The 24019-nt window shown below is 57.4% G+C and overlaps 3 protein-coding genes across 3 annotated transcripts in view; 2 read left to right on the top strand and 1 right to left on the bottom strand.

The window, feature by feature from the left end:
- Positions 1–11274, top strand: part of ELL (elongation factor for RNA polymerase II) — a 49414-nt gene extending 38140 nt beyond the window's left edge. The window contains exons 7-12 of the mRNA XM_036399325.2: positions 368–464; positions 3105–3603; positions 6065–6131; positions 8625–8796; positions 9645–9689; positions 10662–11274. Of these exons, the coding sequence (XP_036255218.1) occupies positions 368–464; positions 3105–3603; positions 6065–6131; positions 8625–8796; positions 9645–9689; positions 10662–10766 (985 nt within the window). The 3' untranslated portion in view covers positions 10767–11274. The remainder of the gene's footprint in view (positions 1–367; positions 465–3104; positions 3604–6064; positions 6132–8624; positions 8797–9644; positions 9690–10661) is intronic.
- Positions 11275–16399: 5125 nt separating this feature from the next.
- Positions 16400–17577, bottom strand: LOC118696847 (proline-rich protein HaeIII subfamily 1-like). Its single transcript, XM_036399173.1, has 3 exons — positions 17297–17577; positions 16783–17215; positions 16400–16672 (listed from the first exon to the last, which is right to left on the bottom strand). The coding sequence occupies exons 1-3, from the start codon at positions 17575–17577 to the stop codon at positions 16400–16402; spliced, it is 987 nt and encodes a 328-aa protein (XP_036255066.1).
- ISYNA1 (inositol-3-phosphate synthase 1) lies at positions 17514–22954 on the top strand. Its single transcript, XM_036399434.2, has 11 exons — positions 17514–17754; positions 18615–18739; positions 18820–18981; positions 19412–19541; positions 19615–19808; positions 19910–20059; positions 20609–20824; positions 20902–21066; positions 21144–21257; positions 21335–21552; positions 22609–22954. Exons 2-11 carry the CDS (start codon positions 18626–18628, stop codon positions 22811–22813), a joined length of 1668 nt encoding a protein of 555 aa, XP_036255327.1. The 5' UTR covers positions 17514–17754; positions 18615–18625; the 3' UTR covers positions 22814–22954.
- The last annotated feature ends 1065 nt before the right edge of the window (positions 22955–24019 follow it).

Here is a 24019-nt window from a genome sequence, read left to right as displayed (position 1 = left end):
CCATGTGAATTATGTTTCTGAGGCTGGAATTAATTTGTTTTAATTCTTACGTCACCAGTTCAGGAGAAAAAAAGGTAAAATTGTCAAAAAAAGGAGTTCCAAATTCAACAGGGAATCCTTTCACGTGTCCAAGAGGTCCAAGGTGTCCCTTCCATTGCCAAAGAGCCACAAAAATCATGGGAAGGCAAGAAGGGGAGGAGGAATTCCAATTTGTCATGGACACTTTCCCGTAGTAATTTCTCCTCCCCGGACTTTGTCAGAGAGCAGGGCCTGAAGAAGCCCCTTTGTCCCAGCAGAGCCCCAGGTGTGCAGCAGTGCCAGCTGTGCCTCCTGGCGGGGTGTGAGCAGCCCTGGTTGTGTTTTGCAGGAAGCTGTGCCAGCCCCAGAACAGCGGCGCTTTCCAGGCAGAAGCTCCTTCCCTGAGCCCTCCAAAGGACACCCTCAGCTCCAGCTCTCCCCCCCAGGTGGGTGATCCCCTCCTGCCCCTGGCTGCTGGCTCCGGGCTGAGCTGTGCCTGTCTGCACCCTGTAATCACCTGCTGCTGGGGCAGGAGGTCCTTGGGGTTTTTATTTCTCTTTTATTAACTTGGAGTCTCACTCTGGCTTTGCTCAGCATCTGTTTCTCCTCTGGACGTGGCTCAGCCAGGGCCTGTGGGGAGGATCTCTGGCAGTGGAGGCTCAGGTTTGGTTTTAAGGGCTAAATTCCTTTTGCAGTGCCTCCATCCCTGCTGCAGTTCCTGGGAGAAGGAGCTTGTGTTTTCCTCATTACTAATAATTGAGTGGAACGAAGCTGTAATAAGCAGCTCCCAAACATGGCTGAGTTATTAAAACCCTTGACCTTTTGCAGCCTAATTGCTGTGACAGATCAGGGGCAGGTTGGGCTGCTCCTGCCTCAGAGATGCCGGAGCAGGGAGCTGTGAAAAGAACACTTTGCCTGCTTTTTCCATGACCATAAACCACACAGGAGCCGCCTTTGACGTGTGGCTCGTCCCCACTGCTCCCAGGATCTCCCAGCGCAGGCATTGTGAAATGTTCTGCCTTCCCTGCTCCCAGTGTGGGTCAGCCCAGACAAGTTGAGTATTTATTCTTCTCCTGCCAATGGAATGTGTAATGCCTGCTTGTCTGGACAGACGCAGCGAGGATTAGTGGCAAGGAATATTAACAGGTAAAGAAATTATGTGCGCTCTGGCACTGAGAGAGAGGCAATTCTCTGGTTGAGAACAAGGACTGTGTAACTTGTTTGCCAGGTAGCTGATTCCAAATCCTCTCCTGCTCTGCTGTGGGCATGTTCCTGGTGAATGAAGAATGATCACCTTCAAGTTAGCTCACAAAGATCCTGGTCTTGTGTCATATTTCAAGGTTGAAAAATCATCCTGTTTCTCTGGCTGTCCACATTTTAAAGATCCAGAGGTGTTAGGGCGAGGTTTTGATCTCAGAATGACCCAGCTGAACCCTGGGTGGTTGGTTGTGTTGGATTTGGGAAAGGCTGGTGAAACAGGGACAATCCAGTGTGGAATAGAAATGTTTCCAGCATGATTCTGTCGTGTCAGACAGCAAACCACAGCGCTGTGAGCTGTCACTTTTTTAATAGTCTCTGGCTGTAGTTTCTATTTAGAGAAATGGTTTGTAATGGGTGCAGTGCCAGCAGAGGATTGGGATTTGGTAGGCTGGAATGCAGAATATTTTGGGAAGGTTCAGCTGTGGAATGAAGGTGAAGAAGATTGGTCTGGTAATTCTAGAAAAGGGATGTATAGAACCCTCCTAACCAGAGAGATGAGTTTGGAGAAGCTGCCATTGGCTGTTTTTAGAGAAAAGGTTGTAAAATCTGGCAGATTTGTGAGCTGTGTCACCTGTTGGGAGCCCTGCAGATGGAGATGTCCCCTCCTGGGGGAGGTGATGTTGCCAAGCCGGTCGGACGTGCTGTCCTTGCCCCTTGAGCTCAGTGGCAGAACCAGCAGCTCCTCCTTAATTACCCTGACAGCTGGAAAGAATCCCTGGCACTGAGCAGTGTCCTCAAGACCCCCGAGTTCGCAAAGAGAGAGAAAAACCCAGGTGAAAAAGAGGGAATTAGGGGCTGCTCCAGCCACCCTGCAGCTGCATCTCGGCCGTGGAACAACATTTCCATTCGCAAACGCGTCGCCATCCTGCCTGAGACAGAAGGAAAATAATGGATTATCCAAAAGAAATACCCAGAGCTATCACTTGTTTTCCTCTGGGCACGGAATAATCTTTGGCTCAGAGCTGGTGCAGCCCCAGCTGCCAGGTGGGCACACAGTGAGGGCTGGCTGAGGTGCTTTTGGCTGGGCTCAGCCTGATGGATGGCTTCTTCCATGGAGCAGCTTTGCCAGGCTGGAGGCAGCTGGGAGCCACTTCCTTCTCTAGCCTTGCTCAGAAAAGGGTTCTCAGGTCACGTTGGCCCCTGTGACGTGGCTTTCTAGATGTCCCCTTCTGCCTGAAGTTCTGAGAACCGAGCGCTCGGCACTTCCTCCCCTCTTCCGGGCAATGCCTCGCTCTTGACGAGAGGAAGGGGTGAAGCTCTTGGCCACAGAGCTGGGAATAAAATGCAGAACTGCTGATCCCTCCCTGCTCCAGAGGGCTGAGCACGTTTTTTCCTTCCCTTTGGAACTTTGGGGTGCTCAGGACAGATGTGTTTATCCCGGAATTGTTTGGGTTGGAAGGGAGCTTAAGGAGCATCCAGTGCCACCCCTGCCGTGGGCAGGGACACCTTCCACTGTCCCAGGCTGCTCCAAGCCCTGTCCAGCCTGGCCCTGGACACTTCCAGGGATATTTCCACTCTCCAATTGGCTGGGACAGGGGGAGGGTTTGGGTTCCAAAGGGCTGGGTGTGAAAGAAGCTGCAGTGAGAGCGGGCTGGGGCCGTGTGTGGATAATAGGGGAGGTCAGGAATTGCTGCTGGGATTCTCTGAGCTGTCCCACCAAACCCTGGGCTCTGGGAAGCAGCTCGGGGTGGATCGGCTGCTTTTCCCGGGGATGTTCCCTTCTCTCCCTGTATTGCACCACCACCTAGTGGCAACACCCAGCTCCACTGCTGCACCTTCAACGCCATTTAATTCTCTTTTTTCCCCCTCCCCGCTCTCCCTAACAGAAACGACCCTTACCTGTGGAGTTCATCGACCCCCTGGCCAACAAAAAGCCCAGGATCTCCCATTTGGCTCACAGAACTCAACCCACTCTCAACGGGAAGCTGAATTCCTCCAACGGGAAGGACAGCCTGGCCCCCCCTGCCCCTGCCCTGCCCCCGGAGCCCGTGAGCTCCAGCTCCTCCCTCCCGGCCCTGGAGCTGCCCAGGCCCCACGATCCCCTCTCGGATGTCAGCAACGACCTGACTCACAACGGCAGAGACTGTGAGAGCAGCACGGAGCCTCCCGAGAGACTGAGTCACCCCCTGCCCACAGACTGTGCCCAGAGCAGCAAACACAACTGCGGCTCCTACGTCAAATCCAAGAAAAAATCCAAAAAGCACAAAGACAAGGAGAAGGACAGGAAGGAGAAGAAGAGCGAGGAGAAGTGCAAAGAGGAGAAGCAGAACTGTGAAGTAATAAAAAATGCTGATTTAGTTAGTGTTGCCCAGGAGCAGGTCCCAGGTGAGTGGGGGCCCGGAGGTGCTTTGGCGTGGGCTGGGTGTGGTGCCAGGATTCCCTGCAGGAATGGGCACATCCTGGGCCACCCCAGCTGCTCTGGGGACCCAAATGCCAGCGCTGTCCTCCCTCCAAATCACCAGAGGTGCTTCCTCTCCACACACAGGCTATCAGGTTTTTCCTGTTTAACCTTCCGTGCTGTTTGGAGCTGCCTCAGAGTGTGTCATGTTTCTCCTGGTTAAATTAAAAGCTGGGGTAATCTGTGGGGATGAAAGGCTGGGAGCAGTGGGAAGAGCAGTGCAGCGCTTGTGTTGGCTCCTGTGATGACTGTTGTTTGGGTTTTTAATGAAAAGTTACTCACGAAAGCTTTTAAAAAATTGGCTACAAAAGAAACGATAGATAAACCTGGTGATAAATGCTGCTAGAGCGGTGGAGAACCAGCTCTTCCAGGCTGGAGGAGCTTCCTCACATCCCACTGGGGCTGGGGATTTATTTACCCAAGGGCTGACACAGCAGTGAATCTCCACTGAGGTGGGGTGAAAGCATTTTCCATCGAGCCACTGTTCCAAAGTCAGCTCCGTGCATTCTTAGAAGTCAGAGCAGAGAATATTTCTTGGCTGATCCCATCCATTCCTCTTCCTGCTGTTTCCATGTTTTCTGCTGTTTGTTGCAGCTCCCCAGAGCACTGGGACTTTCCCTGCAGCCTCTGGGGATATCTGTTAAATTCCTTTGTGCATTTTCCTTCACCCTGTTACTATTTTCTACATTCCCCTTCCTCCTTGGTGCATGAAAATCCTCCAGTTTCGGCTCCCAAAGGACAATTTTTTGAAATGGAGACTCCTTTACTGGATTCCTGGAAAGGGGGAGCTTCTCAGGGTGTTGGGATTGAGCTGGTCCCTTCCCCTTCCCCACGGGCTTTACAGCAGTGACAAAATTCATTTTGGTGGCTCAGCTAAGGACAGTCCATGGGGCTGATGGGTGTGTGGCACTGCAGAACTGAGAGTTCTTCTACTTTTGTGTCAATCACAGGGAGTTTTTTTCTGTGAATTTTGCGTTTCTTCCACATTGTTTCTCTTCCCCATGAGCCTCTGGAGAGACACTCACGCGTTCTCTCTTTTTGTCTTATAAATACCCAAATTCCTGGGAAGCTGCTGAGCCTCCTCCACCACCTTTTGTGCTTCTCTTTGCTGTTTAATTCCTGGGTTTTTGTTAATTACTGAGAGCTGGGGTTTGTTCCTGCTGCTGTTCTGAGGTAACGAACGCGAGCTGGGCTGGGAGCAATCACAAACAGGATGTGGTCAGTGCTGCCTGGATCCTGGACAGCCAGGGCTGGGATGTTTTCCTTCTGTGGGTAGCACCAGCCTCGTCCTGCTCCTTCCCCACATTCCCCCTGGAGCTGTAGGGAAGCAGAGAATCACAAAAGGTTTGGCCTGGAAGGACCTTAAAGCTCTTCTGCTTCCACCACCTGCCGTGGGCAGGGACACCTCCTGCCACAAGCGGGAGTTTCTCCCAGGAATTTTGTTCCAGAGGCTCTGGAGGGACCTTTGGGGTCCTTTCAGTCAGTAGGTGGCACTCACAGGCAAAACAAACCTCCTGTGTGCCTTCCCTTGCACCAAACCCTGCTCTGCATCTCCCAGGCTGTGGTCAGGAAAGGGGGAAAGCAGGAGGAGCTGCAGCAGGAGTTTGGGATTGGGATGGATTCAGAAACCCTGGCTTTGTGCCATCCTCCCATCCTGCTCAGGAAAGCTTTTCCCTGGAAATCCAGAGGAAATTCAGGGTACTGCTGACTCAGGTTGTGCAGCTGGGTGTGCTGAGGCTTTGGAATGTAACACACAATTTGTGGAAAATGTCCCTTTCCAAGGGTGGATCCAGCTGCTTTCCCCCTCACATTTATCCTGCGCTGCTTGGTGGATGTGCAGGGTGAGTCTGCTCTAGGTTTATTCTGTTCTTCCTTCAGTTTCTGAGCATTCTTTAATGCCTGGATTTGTGTTGGGAGCTGCATTCCCTAAAATCCTCTCTGTGGTGCCCTGCTCTGGGATATTAATTCAGGAATCTCACCCTGGAGAGGCCCAGAGGAATCTCTCGAGTGTGGAAGCAGGAGAGCAGAAGTTTCACCTTGCCCAGCTCAGCTCTGTGGGCTCAGGGCTGTGTTTTCCTCCTTCCCAGTGCTGCTCTCAGTGTTATCCCACTCCAGGCACTGTTTATCCGCCAGTTAAATTCAGATTTTTTTGCTGCTCGGTGCACAGGCTGATGTTGGTGTTGTTTTGCTGACAGACAAATACTGGAGGAGCCTTGAACTTTCAGCCACCTTGTTGTGGCTCCTCTGCCTCTGTCAGTTCCAAGCAAAACAGAAATCCTTTAGAATTCCATAAACTGTGTGTTTCAGGCAAGTTTTACGAGTTAGGAGCTGAGTTGCAAAGAGCTTTGAAGTTTAAGAACATCTATAAACAAATCTTTATTTTTTCAGGTTTAAATGGAACATGCAATAATTCTAGTGTACCAACATCAACTTCAGACATGCCAGATTATTTATTGTAAGTATGTTTATCGGTTGCTTCATCACTCTGGGGTCATGTTCCAAGCTAAGAAATCACAACGTGCTGGGGATTTTTGTTGGACTTTTTGTGTTATTTGATAGAACTTTGTTAGGTGGGTGTAAGGAAAAGAGTAAACCCAGCTCTGCAGATTAATAGTTGAGACTAAACTTGATATCAAAGCTGCTTTTTACCTCCTTGAGGAGTTCAGGGTTATCTCCTATAAATTGTTCAAGCACTTCAAGAAACATTTCGTGCCTTAGAGGGGTTTGTAAGGATTAAACATCTCCACGCTCCTGCTGGAAACTTGGGATAATCTGCTGGGGAAGGCAGGGCAAGGAAGGATTGGGGCTGGTTTGTTAATTCTCGCCCTCCTCAGAGCCAAGATCATCTCCATAAAGCAGTGAAATATTCTTTCCTAGGAGGCTCTAACCCCTGGCTTAGGATCTGAGCTGTTTCTTGACTCTTTAATCAGATCCCCCCGAGGTTAATTCAACAAGCAAAGCCCAAAATTCCCTGTGAAGGGAGCCCAGAGTCTGCATAAACCCAAACCTGTTCTAAACAAAGCTTTGGGGTGAGGGCAGAACTTGTAGCTGGGGGGGGGAAAATTCTCTGTGCGTGTCCCAGCCTTGGGGGTTGTTGCCATCAGAGCTGGTTTGGCTGTGCTGGGATGGCTGGGAGGGAAGGGATGGAGGAGGAGGAAGCTCTAGGGCAGATAAAGGTTGCTGCTGTGGTTTTGCTGGATCAGCCATACAAACAACCCCTTCAAGGTGACGTTTTTAGGGTTATTCCAAAGAATTCGTGTGGCTGGGGGGAAAAATTCTGGTTTTTTTCCTCTCACCCACGTGCTGATCCCTCCCAAAATGGGATCTTGCAGCTCCTTGGGCTCTCCCCAGAGAAACTGGGAGAGGTTTCTGAGCTCTGGGAGCTCTGTGGTCTCACCCAGGATGATCTGACTGGTTTGTGCCCAGCTCCTCAGATTCTGAGACCTGTCAGTGCTGTTTGATGCTCTTTATCCTGTGTGGGTGGTTCTTTATCCCACCCCTGGCAAGGAGGATGTTCTAGAAGCTTAGAGCACGTAAAAAGTTAAAGCACTGAAAGTTTCCCCTTAATCTGAGGCCTAAATCAGCTTTTCCATGCTCAGGCACCACACTGGCCCTGCTGCAGCCAGAGCAGGGAGGCAAATTGGAGCCATCACCTACCAAAAGATGAGTTTTACCTTCAGAGAGGGCTGTGAAAATCAGCTTTAATGGCTTTTTGTTGAGCAAAATACCTTCCAAAAGGCCCCCAAAGGCACATCAGTTCAACCTGAGCTCAGGACACGTCAAGTGTCTCTAGAAGGTGCTGGAAATAGAGTTGCTGGTGGAAAAAAATACTGACTAAAGCTCCTCACCGTGGTTTCTTGTCATGCTCTTGCCACATAATCGCCCTGCCAGCGTTTTGCAACGATGGCTCAATGCTTTTTGTGTTCCTCTAAAGACTCTCAGCACTGGAAGCATCATATTCCTGCTGTTCCAATGCCTGGCACAGATGCAGAACTCCATGTTCTGCGGGCCAGCAGGAGTCAGAGGAGCTGTAGCAGCACTATCTGAGTGTCCTCCTCCACCCCCAGCTGCTCCAGGCTTGGCTCTACCTGCCCATTCCACCCTATCTGGCAGAGATAGGGAGTTTTGGGAGCAAACATTGTTTGTTTTACAGGAGGTCAAGGCAACAATCCCCGGTGGTTGCCTCCATAATTTGCTACTTTAATGCAAGTCAGGAGAGGAAACGGCCTCAGGCTGCACCAGGGGAGGTTGGGATGGGACATGAGGGAGAGTTTCTTCACTGGGACAGGGAATCACCATCCCTGGAGGGATTTGGGGATGTGGCTTAGTGGTGGCCTTGGCAGTGCTGGGATTTGATCTGGGAGGGTTTTCCAGCTTTAACCCCAGAATGGTTTGGTCTGGAATGAGCTGAAGCCCATCCAGTCCCACCCTGCCATGGGCAGAGACACCTTCCACCATCCCAGGGTGCTCCAGACACTTCCAGGGATGAGACAACCACAGCTTCTCTGGGAGTTCCATCCCAGACCCTTCACAGTGAAGAATTCCTTCCCAAACCCCCATTTAGGTGCTCCTGTGATCCTCAATTATCCACGATTTTGTTTCCAGGCTCATCCCCCTGTGCTCAGCACCACCACAACCCAGAGAGATCCCCCAAAACCAATCCCCTCCTAAAACCAATACCCCTAAACCAATCCCCTCCTCAAAACCCACTGACCTCAAAACCCATTGACCTCAAAACCCATTCCTTCCCAAACCCCCATTTAGGTGCTCCTGTGATCCTCAGTTATCCACGATTTTGTTTCCAGGCTCATCCCCCGGAGCTCGGCACCGCCACAACCCAGAGAGAATCCCCAAAACCAATCTCCCCCCAGAGAGAATCCCTAAAACCACTCTCCCCCAGACCAACCCCCCCCTCCAAGCCCATTGACCAGAGCCTTTTCCCCTGCAGAAAATACGCAGCCATTTCCTCCTCGGAGCAGCGTCAGAGCTACAAAAACGACTTCAACGCGGAGTACAACGAGTACCGGGACTTGCACGCCCGGATAGAGCGGATAACCCGACGGTTCACCCAGCTGGACGCCAAGCTGAAGCAGCTTCTGCAGGGCTCTGAGGAGTACAAGGTAGGAGGAGAGCTGGGAGAGCTCCCTGTGCACGTGGCAGGGCTGCAGGGCTTTGATCCTGCTCTCCTTGGGCCGGGCCGGTGTCTGAATTCCAGCCCCGGAGCTGCTGGGGAACGTGCACACAGCTGACAGCCATGGGGAATGCTCCTAACCCAGCTCTGTGCTGCTCCTTTTTCAGGCTGGAGCCACATCATGGGACTTGTTGACAAGGAAAGGCCTCAGTGAGACAATTGGTGTCCTTAGCCAAAAGCTGCTGGAAGCTATTAGTGTATCCCAGCCAGAAAAACTCATATTTGCACATATGGGAGCGTATCAGGGCTGGAAGGGGAGTTAGCACGGGGTCATCTGTTCCTCTGCAATCTTTGATCTTAATAATGCAGCATTATTGGGCTTGTCAGAGTGATTTTTAAAGAGTTTTAGCTATTCATTAGCTTGAAGAAGTGAGTCTCATCGAGGATAATAAACAGATTTTTACAGAGCACCTATTGTGCTAAGCACAGCTTCCTCCCTCAAACCTCCTGCCCTTCTCCTTGCAAAATTCCTCACTGGATTGTTTTTAGATCTTGCTGGGGGGAAAAAAAAGATCAGTTGTGGCTTTGGAAATGTGAATTATCCTGGAATCCAGGTGCTTGTCACAGGTGAGAAATGAGGCTTCGTCCTTCTGTGTCAGCTCCAGGATATCCATGGAATCAGAGCTGCTTTGGATCTGCCCAGGGAAGCCATGGAGGGAGCAGATTTTGGTTGGAATTTGGAGGAATTGTGTACATTGAGCCATCAGTAAATACCTACTGCAGAACTGAAAATAATGCCCTATTTCTTTTCTCTCTCTCTTTATTTTTTTTTTTTAGACCATCCACGATCAAATTTTACAGGAATATCGGAAAATTAAAAAGGTAAGGGAATGTCCTTGGCCACAGGCGGCTTTTGGGTGGTGCCCCTGGTGTGACTGAAAGAGATGGGCCCTTGCCAAGAGCAAACCCAGGCTCTGAGGCAATTCCAGCAGATCTTTGTTCAGCTCCAGCCCATCCCTAAAAGCAGCTCAGAAAGGGTTTGGGGGAAGCTGGGAGTGCCCCTGGATCCTGGGATCGCTGAGCCGTGGCCCTGGCACAATGGCTGTGTGCACTCAGGGCCTTTATCTCTCCAGGGAAGGAACAGTTTGTGTTTCACATGCACAGGATCCCAGCTGGGATCAGCCTCTGGAGCTCTGGCCCTGGAATTTTTGGAGTTTGGGGCACATAAAATTTCAGTATTTTTATGCAAAGCGTCCGCACACCAGTGGGGATTTGGGGGTTTTTCTTTTAAATAAGTGAATATGGTCCTGAGCCCTGTTGTCCTGAGGGATTTAGGAGCTCTTTGGAGATATTCCCTGCATGTTGGAAATTCATCTTTGTCCCAGAGCCTCTGAGGTGGGGGCAGAGGGCAGGTGGGGATTGCTGGAAGCCCAGTTAGGCTGGGCCTAACTCAGGTGTGCTCCTTCCCCGCGAGGAGGCTCCTGGAGCTGGATAATGCTGAAAAGGGAATTTATTCTTGGCTGGGTCTGGTCAGAACAGGATTATTTTAAAGAGGGATCTAAAAAAGCTCCTTTCCATGGTTTTAAGCTGAAAGAGGGGAGGTTCAGGTGGGATTTCAGGAGGAAATCCTTCCCTGGGAGGGAATGGGGTGGAATTCCCAGGGAAGCTGTGGCTGCCCCTGGATCCCTGTGAGTGTTGGGTGGGGCTTGGGATGAGACGATCTTTGCCTTCCCTCCAACCCAAACCAGCCCATGATCTGCTCTGTGCTGTCAAGGCTCAGCTTTGATCTGTCCAGAACCTTTCCCACCTCTGCACTTCCATTTTTTTTTTGTTTTGTTTTGTTTTGTCTTGCAGACAAACCCCAACTACAGCCAAGAGAAGAACCGCTGCGAATACCTCCACAACAAACTGGCCCACATCAAAAAACTGATAGCAGAGTATGACCAGCAGCAGTTTTAGCTGCCACTCACCCCTGGACTGGGTAGGGCAAACCAAAATCCAGTCACCCTGGACGTTACGTTCCCTTTTGTACACCCAAAATCCCTTTCAGAGACGAGCATTAATTCCTCGTGGTTGAAGAACTTGGGGATGACTTTAAGATGCCAGATCTGTCATGTCCACGTCCAGCACGCTCCTCCCGAGTTTTTAAGCCTCTCTGAATGTTGGAATGTAACAAATGGATAACAAAAAGCAAACAGACAAAAAAAAAAAAAAAAAAAAAAATTCTGCTTATTTGAAGCCAGCGTTTGACACCTAAGGGAAAACTTGCCTAAAGTGACCGAAGCTCCCAAAGGTTAAGAATCTGTAGTTTTCATGGATTAAAAGTTTGGCATGAAGTTGTAATTGCCCAGCTCCACGTGGGTTACAAATTGTCCTACAAATGGTGAGGAACTGGAATTGCTGCTAGGACTGTTTGGAATGAGAGCTGTGTGCTCCCGGCTCCGCGGAAATACACCACGTTCCCTGAGCTCTGCTTGTCTGGCCCTGCTTTGTCTTTGGCATCCTCGGGGTGGGGAGGGCTGGTGGCAGCACAGGGGGTCCCCTGGGGCTCAGCACCTTGGCCAGGGCAGAGGTGGATCCCAAAAAAAGAAAAAAAAACCAAACCCCCAAACCCCCTTTTTTTTCCTCGGCTTTGCGCGTTTGGGTGCAAACCTCCTGCCCAGTCTGCCCAGTTCACCTCCAGCCACCAGTGCTGGCAAGATGGAGACCAGTCTGGCTCTGACTTTTCTAATTTTCTACCAAGGCAGCCAGTTTTATTAATCGCTAATGAGACTATGGTCTATTTTTGTATCAAAGAAAAGAGCATCTTTTTTCTAAAACTGTGCCTCCCTTTTCCTTTTAGGCCAAGTGCTTGGGACCCTTTCCTTGCAGTATTACTCCAAGTGACCCAGGAGTCACCCAGAGGAGTGACTTTATTCCTTGATCCATGGCAGGAGGGGGTGGGGGGTGCTCTGCTTTCTCCTGGGATATTTTTTTGTTTTATTTTTTGTGTCTGTGTGTGTGTGTCTCTGCAAGGCAGCAGCAGCAAATCCTTGTGAGAGCAGCAAGGTGCTGGTTTCCCACGCGGATCCCTTCCACTGGTGTGCTTGAGCTCAGCCAGCTTCTCCCTGCAGCCCTGCTTCCTGATTTTTTTATTTAATTCTTTACTTTGGATTGAAGGGAACGTTTCAGAGTATGGCCAGGGTGTGAGAAACACTCCAAAAAGCACAAAGGTGTCCTTTAACTCTGCTGTTCCTTTCTTTCTCTCCCCTCTCCCCTTTCTAATCCTGCCAGCCTGTGGGATTTGACTTCTCCCCGCTTCCGTTTATCTCAAAGTAAAGGATTCCTTCCCTGTGGAGTCTCCTTCCCTTGGAGGTGGCACTGAAGAGCCTTTCACCCTTTGAAGGAGAGGAATGGCAGAGTTAAGGAGGGAAACACTTCTTACAACAAGGAGTTGTTTTGAGTTTGGTTTTTTTTTTTTTTTTACTTGCCCCAAACAAAACGTGGGTCCATCTGCTGTATTAAAAATAGGAGATAAAATTACTAATTATTATAATTTCACACAGCCAGGGCTAATTATTATTATTATTATTATTATATTATAATTTCATTGTTGTCACACAGCCAGGGCCACTGCTTTTGCTTTGTCACTTTATTCTGAGGTCTCTCCCTGTGCATCCTCAGCAGGGCTTTGCCATCCCCTTCTCCAAGGGAGAGGTGACAGGGACACGGTGGCGCTTGCAATGCCACCAGCCTTCCACTGGCCCTGGAGGAGGGGGCTGCAGAAGGCTCTTGCTGCTCAAGGAGCACAGGGGGAGCACCCCAGAACCCCCCAGGCCATTCCTGCTGGGAATCTGGGGGTCAGGAACGCTGTGCTCCCATCCCTCCCTCCCTCCCTCCCCACATCAGAGCTGGAGGTGGGGAGCGCTGGGGCAGCACCACCTGCCTTGGAGCTCCTGGAGAACGCTGGGGGTGCTGAGGCCAGGAGCTCTGTCCGGCGATCTGGGAGCTCCAGGGATCCCTGCTGGGAATTCCGGCCGGGCTGGGGGAGCCCTGGGGGGGGGGATGAGGAGCCCCCGGCACGTCCCAAATCCCCAACAAATCCCCAAACCCCGCTCTGGGATCGGCACTGCCCAGCCCAGCGCCGCCGGCCCTGCCCCACGCCGCCGTTCTGGGGTGGAAAATGGGAATTTCCCCAGCGCTGGGGCTCGGGGGCTTCGTTCCGGCTGCGGAGGAGGCGGAACTCGGGATGGCAGAAGAGGCAGCAGCTACAAACCCAGGATGGGTAAATTCTTCCATGGAAACACTTCTCCTGATCCTTAATATTTTGAAAGGAGGGTTGTTGTTTTTGGTTTTTGTTTTTTTTTTGTTGTTGTTGTTGTTGTTGCTTGGGGAGGGGGGGATAGAGATGGATCTCAATCTTTATACATCTGCTATAAGATATTTTTGCAAACAGAGTTGTATACAAAGATGTATTGTGTACATTTACATGTATATTCTGGAACTTCTAAAAAATTTGAATATAAAAAAAAACCCTGAAAATATTTAATTAATTATCCAAACTGTGAGACCCAATTAGCATCCACCAACTTCCTGCTTCACTTTTCTTTTGGACTGTGTTAAAGAATTGTAGTCGAATCTGCCTTTTTTTTTTTCTTTTTTTTTTTTTTTTTTTTTTTTCTTTTTAGAGACAACGAAGCTTAGGCAAAATTTTGTGCTTTTTGGGTTAATAGAAACCAGTTCTAGGTGATTTAAGTATGATCTTAACTTATTGATACTGTGTTTTACTTTGTAATATTGTACTGTGGATAAAAACTATATTGAGCCATGGAGTTGGAGTTTACAAAAGAGCTTTTCACTTTGCCAAAATGTTACAATTTCAAGGCAGCATAGTCTTCAGCTTTCCTAATCTTTTTTCTTAAGAGCTAGTGTCCTTTTTTTGTACACTAAAAAAGCTGAATGCTGATTTTGCAACATATAATAAATTCACTGTATTGGAAAACAAGCAGACAATAAGGTTGTGGATTTCTTTTCAGTGCTTCTCCCTGCAAGGAAACTCAAAAGGGAAAGGTGATAAATGGCTGGCGTGGAGCTTGGAAGCAGGAAACGGGAAGGAACCGGGTCACTTGAGCGAGCTCAAGTGTCAGAGCAGGGAGTAGGTAAGAAAGAGGAGAGGGAAGAGGAGCCTGGAGCGGGGCAGCTCCTTGGAACGCTGGGCTGGGCTCAGCCTCCAGCCCTGGCACCAGCTGGGGGCTTCCCACTGCAGCACCCTCGGGCTTTCTGGAGGAAAAGCTGCTGTGGAGGAGGCTCTGGATGCTGCTGGGGGCTCAGGGATGCTCCGAAACCAGCGAGGGGAGTGGGGCTCGGCCCGGGGGTGCTGCTGGAGCAGGAGCTGGGGACAGCCTGGCACGGACCCTGCTGCAGCTCCCACCTCCTCCCCCCTGGCTGAGTCATCCCGGAGAAGCTCAGGATGCAAAGGGCACCTGGGCTGTGTCCGGAGTGTCCCTTGCCTTGCTGTCACCGTGGGTTCCTCTGGCCCTGCCCTCAGCAGCAGCCCCGGGGCTGGATGGAGCAGGCACAATAAAACCAAGGATAAAACTACTCAGGAGTGCAGGGCTTTGGAGCAGCCGCTGTGCTGGTGCTGCCTCCCTCCTGAGCACAGCGAGCAGCACAAACTCAGGGCTGGAGGCCACAGGTGCTGCTGGCCCCGCGTTCCCGTGTCTGTAACGCGTTCCCTTGGGCTCTGGGGATTGTCCCTCCAAAACCGCACACGGTGGAGAAGGTGACAATCCTCCGGGGCTCAAATAACGCTGTACAGAGTCTTGGTTTATTTGTTAAAAGGTGTCCTTGTCCTTGCAAGCTGACACGGCAGCACCCGCCCGAGGAGACACCGGTGGGACTCGGCCACGGAGCGAGAGCTGAGCCCAGGCTCTTGCAAATCCCCAAACCCTCCAGTTTTAGTTTCAGACGTGGCCTCTGAGCCAAGCTCTGCACCCCGGGCCCCCTTCAGCCTCTGTGAGCCTCCCCCGGGGCGCTGAGCGGCTCCAAGGCCGGCTCTGCCCCGCGGGGACGCTCGCACAGGAAGGGTCCCCATCCCCTCCCAGCTTTCCTGGGGAATTCCTCCCAACCGCTGGCAGCTCCGGCGCTGCCCGGGGTCACGCATTGAGCTCATTAACTCGGAGCTGCCCCAGTGGAAATTTACTGGCTGCGTTCGCTGTGCCAGAGCCAGCCGGGCTCCCGCCGCCGCCGCCGCCTCCTTATCGGCCCCGCCGGGAGCCGGGGCCGCCGCACCGGGAGCATCCCCGCTCTCCGCGCCCTCCGGGCTGGCAAAACCCGGCCGGCCGCAGGCTCGGGAGGAGCCCTGGCCTCTGATAATTCACCGATAACTCGGGTCACACTTGGGAAAAGTCACTTTGCATCGCATCGTGCGCAAACCGCCCCTAATCTGGGGTCACGCAGGCGTGGGAAGGCCCTGGCCAGGTTTTAGGGGTGCTGGAAACCGATGACAGCGCTGTGGGTTTTTTCCTCCCGTGGTCTTTATTTTCCCCATGGGTTTTTTCCCCTGTGGATTTTTCCCCCGTGGGTTTTTTCCCTGGGCACCTTTCAGTGCTCGTGGCTCGTTTACAGGAGGAAGCTCATTAGAATAATTTGTCCTCGCCACGGTCCGATGGCGCTGGTCCCTCTCCCAGAGCAGCTGCTGCGCCTCCAGCGCCGGGCACGACCCCCAAAATCACCCCCTGCTCCCCCCCTTGCAGGCGTGGGCCCGACCTTGGGCACGCAGCGCCGGGAGGGCGATGGCACAGGGAGAGGGAGGAGGATGAGGAGCTGCCAGCAGGGATATAATGAAGGGCCAGGGCTTGGGATTGTGTTACACGAGGGGAAAAAACCCAACTGTGGAGGAAGGAAAACGTGGCAAGGGAATGCTGGGGCTGCTGCGAGGCACAAATCCGGGGTTGGCGGGGTCGGCCTCGACCTGTTGTGGTGGGGGGACAGAGGCAGGACCCCCCAACCGAGCCCGTCCAGCGCTCCCAGCATCTCCGGCTGCCGCGGGAGCAGCCCCTGAACCTGCTTAGAATGAAGTTTGGGAGCCCCCGGGGGGGCTGCGTGGCCTGGAAACGCATCCCGGGGCTGGGGCGGGGGGTCCGCAGGGAGCGGGGGGTGGGCTCCATTGCTGGCCCAGCGGGGCCGGTCGCTATGGCTCCGCTGCGGCTCCGCTGGCCCCCGGCCAGCCCCCGGCAGCTGGGGAGCGAAGGCGCTGGGCGGCCGGCCCGGGCTCCCGGCCCATGGACGCGTTGGGCGAGCGGGAACAAGGGAGCCCCGCTCATGCGGTGCCGAGCGTGGGAGGAGTGGGAAGGGAGTGGGGGAAGGAACAATGGTGGGAGTTATGGGAGGGGGGCGAAAAAAAAAAAAAAAAAGTAAAAAAATAAGGGGAAAAAAAAAAAAAGAGGAAAGCAGTGGAAAAATACCAGTTCTGGGCCCCTGGCAGCGCTGCCCGGACCCTCCCCGCCCCAGGATTATTGTACAAAGAAATGTTATTTTTGTTTCAATAATTTGCTGAGGCACTGGCATTCCAGCGCGGGGCTCGTTTTGTCCTCCAGCCCGGCACCAAGGGATCATTGTTCCTCCATGGCCAAGGGGCCGGACGCGGCCCCCCGGCACCGCCGTGCCCTCCACCGCCGCCTCTCCCCGCGGCCGCCCGGCCGCAGGTGCCCTCCGGGGTCGGTCCCGGTGGGTCCCGTCCCGCTGCGTGCCGGAGGCTGGGTGGCGATGGCAGCGAGCCCCGAGGAGCGGGGTGGGTGGCGGAGGAGGGCAGAGCTGTCCTCGCCGTGTCTGCGGGGAGCGAGGGTGGGGAGGGGGCCGGGGCGTTGCTGCGGCTCCGGGGGCCCCTTTGAAGCGGGGCGGGCCATTGAAAGGCAGCGGGACCCCGGGGGCCGCCAGCGGGGGGGCGGCCACGACCCCTTTCTCTGCCCGGGCCCGCGCGGGGGTGCGGCCCCACACGGGCTCGGTGCCCCCCGGGGCGGCCGGGGCTCCGCGGCGAGTCCGCCCTGCGGGCTCCGGGCTGCCGGGGCTGCCGGGGCTGCCGGGGCTGCTGGGGCTGCCGGGGCTGCCGTGACTTTTTGGGGTGTCGGTGCCAGGGGCTCTGGGGTGCCGTGACCTCCGGGGTGCCCGCGCCGGGGGCTCTGGGGTGCCGTGGTTTTTGGGGTGCCCACGCCGGGGGCAGCAGCGAGCGGGATAACAGCGGCTGCGGGGTGCCCGGGTGCCCCTGCCCGGGCAGCGCGGTGCCGGTGCCGGTGCCGGTGCCGGTGCCGGTGCCGGGCTGGCAGCCCCGTGGGAGCGGCGCCGTGGGAAGGCGCCCGCGGGTCCCGGGCGCAGGAAGCCGCCGGCCCGGGGCTCTCAATGGCCGGAAGGCGGCGGCGGGACCCCCGGTCCTGGCCCGGGACCGGCCCCGGCGACACTTCCCCTTCCCGGGTCAGCGGCCGCTTCCCCCTCCCGCCCCCCTCCCCCGGTACGAGCGGCTGGCGAGGTCCGGGGAGCCCCGCACGTGCCCCGGGACCGGGGGTCGGGGGGGGGGGGGGGTCCGGGGGGTCCGGGGCTGCCGGTACCGGTGGGCACGTGCGGGGGGGGCGGGGCCGGGCGGGGGCGGGGCCGGGGCGGGGCCGCGGAGCCGATTAAGCGGCGGGAGCCGGGGCGGCCGCAGCGCGATCGCATCGTCCCCGCGGGGCAGCACCGGACACCGGGCACGGGACACCGGACACTGAACACCGGACACTGAACACCGGACACTGAACATCGGGCACTGAACACCGGACACCGGCTGTCGGCACTGGGCACCGAGCACCGGGCACAGGGTACCGCCACCGGACAACGGGCACCGGGCACAACCACTGGCACCGGGCACCGGGCACCGGCACCGATACAGACTCAGACCCCGGCTCCGGCTCCTGCGCGCCCGGCGCGGCCCGGTCCGGTGAGTGCCCGCGGCGGGGCGGGACTGACCCCGGAGCGGTTCGGGTTTGCGGGTCCGTGTCCCCCCCGCCACCCCCGGGCGCTGGGACAGCGCTGTCCCCAAGTGCCCTTTCCCCTGGAGAGGACCGTCCTTGTTCCCACGTCTCCTGTGCCACCCCGGGGTGCAGGGACCGCCTCTGTCCCCGTGTCCCCTCTGCCACCCCTGGGCAGTCTTGGTCGCGATGTCCCCTGGGACAGCTCTGGGAGTGGGAACAGCGCTGGTCCCCATGTCCCCTGCCCCATCTGTCACGCCAGGGCGTAGGGACCGCCCCTGTCACCAAATTCTCTGCATGCCTGGGAGCTGGGACAGCCTCTGTCCCCACGTCCCCTGCACGCTCTGACACCCTCAGCAGCAGGGACACCCCTGCTGTCCCCTGTGCGCCACCCCAGGGTGCGGGGTTGTCCCCACGTCACCTGGACGCGACCTCTGTCACCCCCAGGGATCGAGGGAAGACACAATTCCCACAGTGTCCCCTGCACCCCCAGCCCCCCGGCGTGCAGGGACACCCTCGTCCCCTGGGAGCATCCCTGGTCCCCGCTGTGCCACCCCCAGCGAGGTGACACCAGGACAGTCCCTGCCTGCCCCGAGCAGGACCGTGCCCCCCCCGGGCCCTCTGGGGCGAGGCTGTGCCCCCCAAACCGCCCCTGGCCCCGACCCGGGTGGGAAGGGGCCGCAGTGACCGTCCCAGCGCCACCACCACCCCGCAGGGCAGGGAGCCAAGGTCCCCACGGGCGGCACAGCCACGTCCCAGCAGGGCGGAGGGCCCGGGGAGGGCCGGGGGGGTGGCCCGGCGTGCTGACACCCATTTCCTGCCATTGCAGCTCCAGGAACAATGGCAGAGCCATTCCTCGTGGAGAGCCCCAACGTCACCTACAGCAAGGACTTCATCGAGGCCAAGTACACCTACAGCACCGTGCACGTCTGCAAGGAGAACGGCGTCACCAAGGTGGGCAGGGGCTCCGGGGGGGCTCGGGGGGGCTCCGCTCGTCCCCGCTGTCCCCAGCTGTGCCCTCTCTCTGTCCCCAGGTGCGGCCGTGCTCCACCCGCTTCACCTTCCGCACCGGCCGGCAGGTGCCGCGCCTGGGGGTGATGCTGGTGGGCTGGGGGGGCAACAACGGCACCACGGTGACAGCGGCCGTGCTGGCCAACAGGCTGGGGCTCTCCTGGATGACCAAGACGGGCCGCAAGGTGGGTGTCCCCAGCAAGGTGGGTGTCCCCAGCAAGGTGGGTGTCCCCATTGTGACCTCAGTGAGGGGGGTGTCCCCAGTGTGACCTCAGTGAGCGGGGTGTCCCCAGTGTGACCCCATTTAAGGGGGTGTCCCCAGAGTGACCTCAGTGGCATGGGAGTCCTCAATGTGACCCCAGCGAGGTGGGCGTCCTCAGTGTGACCCCTGCAAGGGCCACGTCCCTGGGGTGTCCCCAGAAGGACCCCAGTGATGTCCTGGGACCTGGGGTCACCCCACAGGGCTGGGGACACCCAGCTCAGCTGCCCTGGTGTCCCGCACCCCAATCCCCTCCCTGCCCCTGCAGAGGGGCTCTGCAGCCCCAGCTCCCACTCTGGGGGTGCAGGGACCCCTCTGACCCCCCCCAGGCCTCATCCCTGCCTGTCCCATCCCAGACAGCCAACTACTACGGCTCCCTGCTGCAAGCCTCCACCGTGTGCCTGGGCACCGGCCCCTCGGGTGATGTCTACGTGCCCTTCCGGGACCTGCTGCCCATGGTGCACCCCAACGACATCGTCTTCGACGGTAGGTGGGGCACGGGGGGTCCCCCCGGCGGCGCGGGGCGCCCCGAGCGCCTGGGTCACCCCGTGTCCCCCAGGCTGGGACATCTCCTCGCTGAACCTGGCCGAGGCCATGCGGCGGGCGGAGGTGCTGGAGTGGCCGCTGCAGGAGCAGCTCTGGCCGCACATGGAGAAGATGAAGCCCCGTCCCTCCATCTACATCCCCGAGTTCATCGCCGCCAACCAGGAGGAGCGGGCGGACAACGTCCTGCGCGGCCCCATGGCCCAGCAGGTCCGGCCGGGCGGGGCAGGGGAGGGGACAAGGGACACGGGGGAGGGGACAAGGGACACGGGTCCTGACGCGTCCCCCGCCCCGCCTCGGCCGTGCCCCAGGTGGAGCAGATCCGCAGGGACATCCGAGACTTCAAGGAGAGCAGCGGCGTGGACAAAGTCATCGTCCTGTGGACGGCCAACACGGAGAGGTTCTGTGACATCGTGCCGGGGCTCAACGACACCGCCGACAACCTGCTGAGGGCCATCGAGGTCAGGGGGCGGCCGGGGAGGGTGGCACCGTGGGGAGGGTGACACCGTGGGGAGGGTGGCACCGTGGGGAGGGTGACACTCTCGGGATGGTGGCACCGTCGGGATGGTGACACCGTCAGGAGGGTGACACCGTCGGGATGGTGACACCGTGGGGAGGGTGACACTCTCGGGATGGTGACACCGTCGGGATGGTGACACTCTCGGGATGGTGACACCGTGGGGAGGGTGACACTCTCGGGAGGGTGACACCGTCGGGATGGTGACACCGTCAGGAGGGTGACACCGTGGGGAGGGTGGCACCGTGGGGAGGGTGACACTCTCGGGAGGGTGACACCGTGGGGAGGGTGACACTCTCAGGATGGTGACACTCTCGGGATGGTGACACCGTGGGGAGGGTGACACCGTTGGGATGGTGACACCGTCGGGATGGTGACACCGTCGGGATGGTGACACTCTCGGGATGGTGACACTCTCGGGAGGGTGACGCCCTCGAGATGGTGGCACCCTCGGGAGGGTGACGGCGCCCTGAGCCGCCCCGTGTCCCCGCAGCGAGGCCTGGAGGTGTCGCCGTCCACGCTGTTCGCCGTGGCCAGCATCCTGGAGGGCTGTGCCTACATCAACGGCTCCCCCCAGAACACCTTCGTGCCCGGGGCTGTGGAATTGGCCGCCCAGCGCCGCGTCTTCATCGGCGGCGACGACTTCAAGTCGGGGCAGACCAAGCTCAAGTCGGTGCTGGTGGATTTCCTGGTGGGCGCCGGGCTCAAGGTAGGTGGGGGCTCAATGGGGGCCCGTCCCCACCTGCAGGGGACAGGGCGTGACCTCCCCGCGTGCCCCCTGCCCAGACCAAGTCCATCGTGAGCTACAACCACCTGGGGAACAACGATGGGAAGAACCTGTCGGCGCCGCAGCAGTTCCGCTCCAAGGAGATCTCCAAGAGCAACGTGGTGGACGACACGGTCCAGGCCAACCCCGTCCTCTACGGCCCCCAGGACAAGCCCGACCACTGCGTGAGTGGGGGGCCCCGGGGGGGTCACCCGCACACACGGGGGTGGCAGCGGGGCTGACGGGGCCGTGGCTTTGGCAGGTGGTGATCAAGTACGTGCCCTACGTGGGGGACAGCAAGCGGGCGCTGGACGAGTACACGTCCGAGATCATGATGGGCGGCACCAACACCATCGTCATCCACAACACCTGCGAGGTGCGTGCAGGCCCCCGCGGCGTCCCCGGGGCGTCCCCTCGGTGCCACGGTGGCCGCTGACCCCTGGCTGCCCGCAGGACTCGCTGCTGGCCAGCCCCATCATCCTGGACCTGGCCATCCTGACGGAGCTGTGCCAGCGCATCTCCTTCTGCACCGAGGCCGACCCCGAGTTCCAGGGCTTCCACAGCGTCCTGTCCATCCTCGCCTTCCTCTGCAAGGCCCCGCTGGTGCCCGAGGGCTCCCCCGTGGTCAACGCTCTGTTCCGCCAGCGCAGCTGCATCGAGAACATCCTGAGGTACCCGGGGCCCACCGAGTGCCACCAGCCCCGTGCCCGCAGGGGCACCCACAGGGTGCAGGGGCTCCCAGGGTGGGGTACCCAGGGTGCTGGGGGGTCCCAGTGCCCACCGGGGGGTGTCCAGATCCGGGGGGTGCTGGAGGCCAAGGCCTGGGGTGCCCGGGGCTGGGGGTGGCTCCCAGTGGCACCAAGGGGTTCCAGTAGGTGCTGGTGACAGTCCCAGTGCCCAGAGGCCCTGGAGATGCCCAGCACCAAGGTCCCAGCTCAGGTGGGTCCCCATTTCCCAGTCACGGGGTGCCCAAGGGGAGCAAGGTCCCGGTGCCCAGGGTGTCCCAGCACAGAGACCCTGGCACCCAGCGGGTCCCTGATGCCCCAGGGGCTGCCCAAAGCCAGAGGATCCCAGTGCCCAGCACCAGTGGCTCCCAGTAACCAAACCTTGGCGTTCCCAGTGCCAGTGACCCCCAAACCTTGGGGCTCCCAGTGCCTGGGGGTGCCCAACTCCAGTGGGTGCCAAATCCCACAGGTCTGAGCACCAGTGGGGTCCCTGCTCCCATTCCTGCTGCTCCCAGTGCCCAACACCTGGAGGTGCCACACTCTGGTGTCACCCAGTTCCCAAAGCTCAGCACCCAGTGCCTGAACACCCATCCCAAACCCCCCCCAGTGCCTGAACACCCATCCCAACACCCCCAGTGCCTGAACACCCATCCCAACACCCCCAGTGCCTGAACACCCATCCCAAACCCCCCATACCCATCTCCCCATGTCCCCCATCCCTCCCGTGCCCACCTGCCCATGTCCCCCACCCCCCAAGCCCCCTCCCCATGTCCCCCATCCCTCCCATACCCATCTCCTCATGTCCCCCACCCCTCCCGTGCCCATCTCCCCATGTCCCCCACCCCCCAAACCCCCTCCTCATGTCCCCCATCCCTCCCATGCCCATCTCTCCGTGTCCCCCATCCCTCCCGTGCCCACCTCCCCGTGTCCCCCACCCCTCCCCAGCCCCGTGCCACCCCGCCATGCCCGTGGGTGCCCCCCTGACGCTCTGTGTGCCCGCAGGGCCTGCCTGGGGCTGCCCCCCCAGAACCACATGCAGCTGGAGCACAAGATGCAGCGGCCGAGCCCCAAGCGCGCCTGTGCCGGGGGGGCCGCGTGCCCCCTGGTGCCCAAGAAGAGCCCCCCGGTGCCCACCCAGCTCAACGGGCACCCCCCCTGCGCCCCCCCGGCGCCCCGCGCCCCCCTGCACATCGACGGCGCCGACTGACCCCAAATGGGGCTGGCCAGGGGGTGGGGGGCACGGGGTGGGCTTGGGGGGGGCGGTTCCCCCCCCCTCACCCCAACTGGGGACTCCAAACTGTGAAGCTTCGCACCCACCAATAAACCCCGAGCGCACCGGGACACCCCCGCTCGGCTTCAGGGTCTCTTCACTGGGGTTTGGGGTCCCTCGCTTGGGTTTTGGGGTCTCATCCGGTATTTGGGGTCCTCCTTGGAACCTCAGCCGGTTTTGGGGTCCCTCACTTGGTTTTTGGGGCCTCCCCAGTGGTTCCTTGGAACCTCACCTGGTTTTGGGGTGTCTCACTTGGCTCTGTGAGTTCCTCCACCTGGTTTCGGGGTCTCTTCACTTGGGTTTTGGGGTCCCTCGCTTGGGTTTTGGGGTCTCATCTGGTATTTGGGGTCCCCCTGGTGGCTCCTTGGAATCTCACTTGGTTTTGGAGTCCCTCACTCGGTTTTGGGGTCTCTTCACTTGGGTTTTGGGGTCCCTCGCTTGGTTTTTGGGGTCTCATCTGGTCTTGGGGTCCTCCTTGGAACCTCAGCCGGTTTTGGGGTCCCTTTATTTGGTTCTTGGGGTCCCCCTCGCCTTGTTTTGCTTCATGTGGTTTTCGGGTCCCCTCAGCCAGTTTTGGGGTCCCTTCCCTTGGTTCTGTGAGTTCCTTCACCCGGATTTGGGGTCCCTTTATTTGGTTCTTGGGGTCCCCCCTCTCCTTCTTCCTCTTCGTGTGGTTTTGGGGTCCCTTCACCCGGTTTTGGGATCCCCCCACCCCCAGTGAGACCCAAACATCGCCGCCTTCTGAAAAAAAATCAAATTACATTTATTGATGCGGGGGGGGGGGGGTGTTGGGGGGGGGTCGTGGATTTTTTTTTTTTTTTTTGTCATTTTAGGGCTTTTTTTTTTGTTCTTTTTTTTTCTCTTTTTGTATTTTTTCTTTTTTTTGGGTTTTTTTTTTTGTTTTTTTTGTTCTTTTTTTTTGGGGGGGGGGTGTTCCCCCATTTTGTTTTGATAAGCAATTGGGGGGGGGGGGCGATCTAGAGGTTTAGAAATGAGGGGGGGTCCCTACACAGAACAGAACTACGCCTATGGGGGGGGGGGGGGGTCACCCCACTTTTGGGGGGGACACGAGGGGGGCTGTACAGGGGAGGGGGGGGGGTCCGGGTGTGCAGCGGCATTTTGGGGGGGGCTCTTGAGGAGGGT

This window comes from Molothrus ater, chromosome 26 (genome assembly GCF_012460135.2).
Source record: "Molothrus ater isolate BHLD 08-10-18 breed brown headed cowbird chromosome 26, BPBGC_Mater_1.1, whole genome shotgun sequence".
NCBI classification, from domain to species: Eukaryota; Metazoa; Chordata; class Aves; order Passeriformes; family Icteridae; genus Molothrus; species Molothrus ater.
The sequence above is the reverse complement of the archived record's forward strand: the minus strand, read 5'-3'. Positions and strand labels throughout refer to the sequence as shown.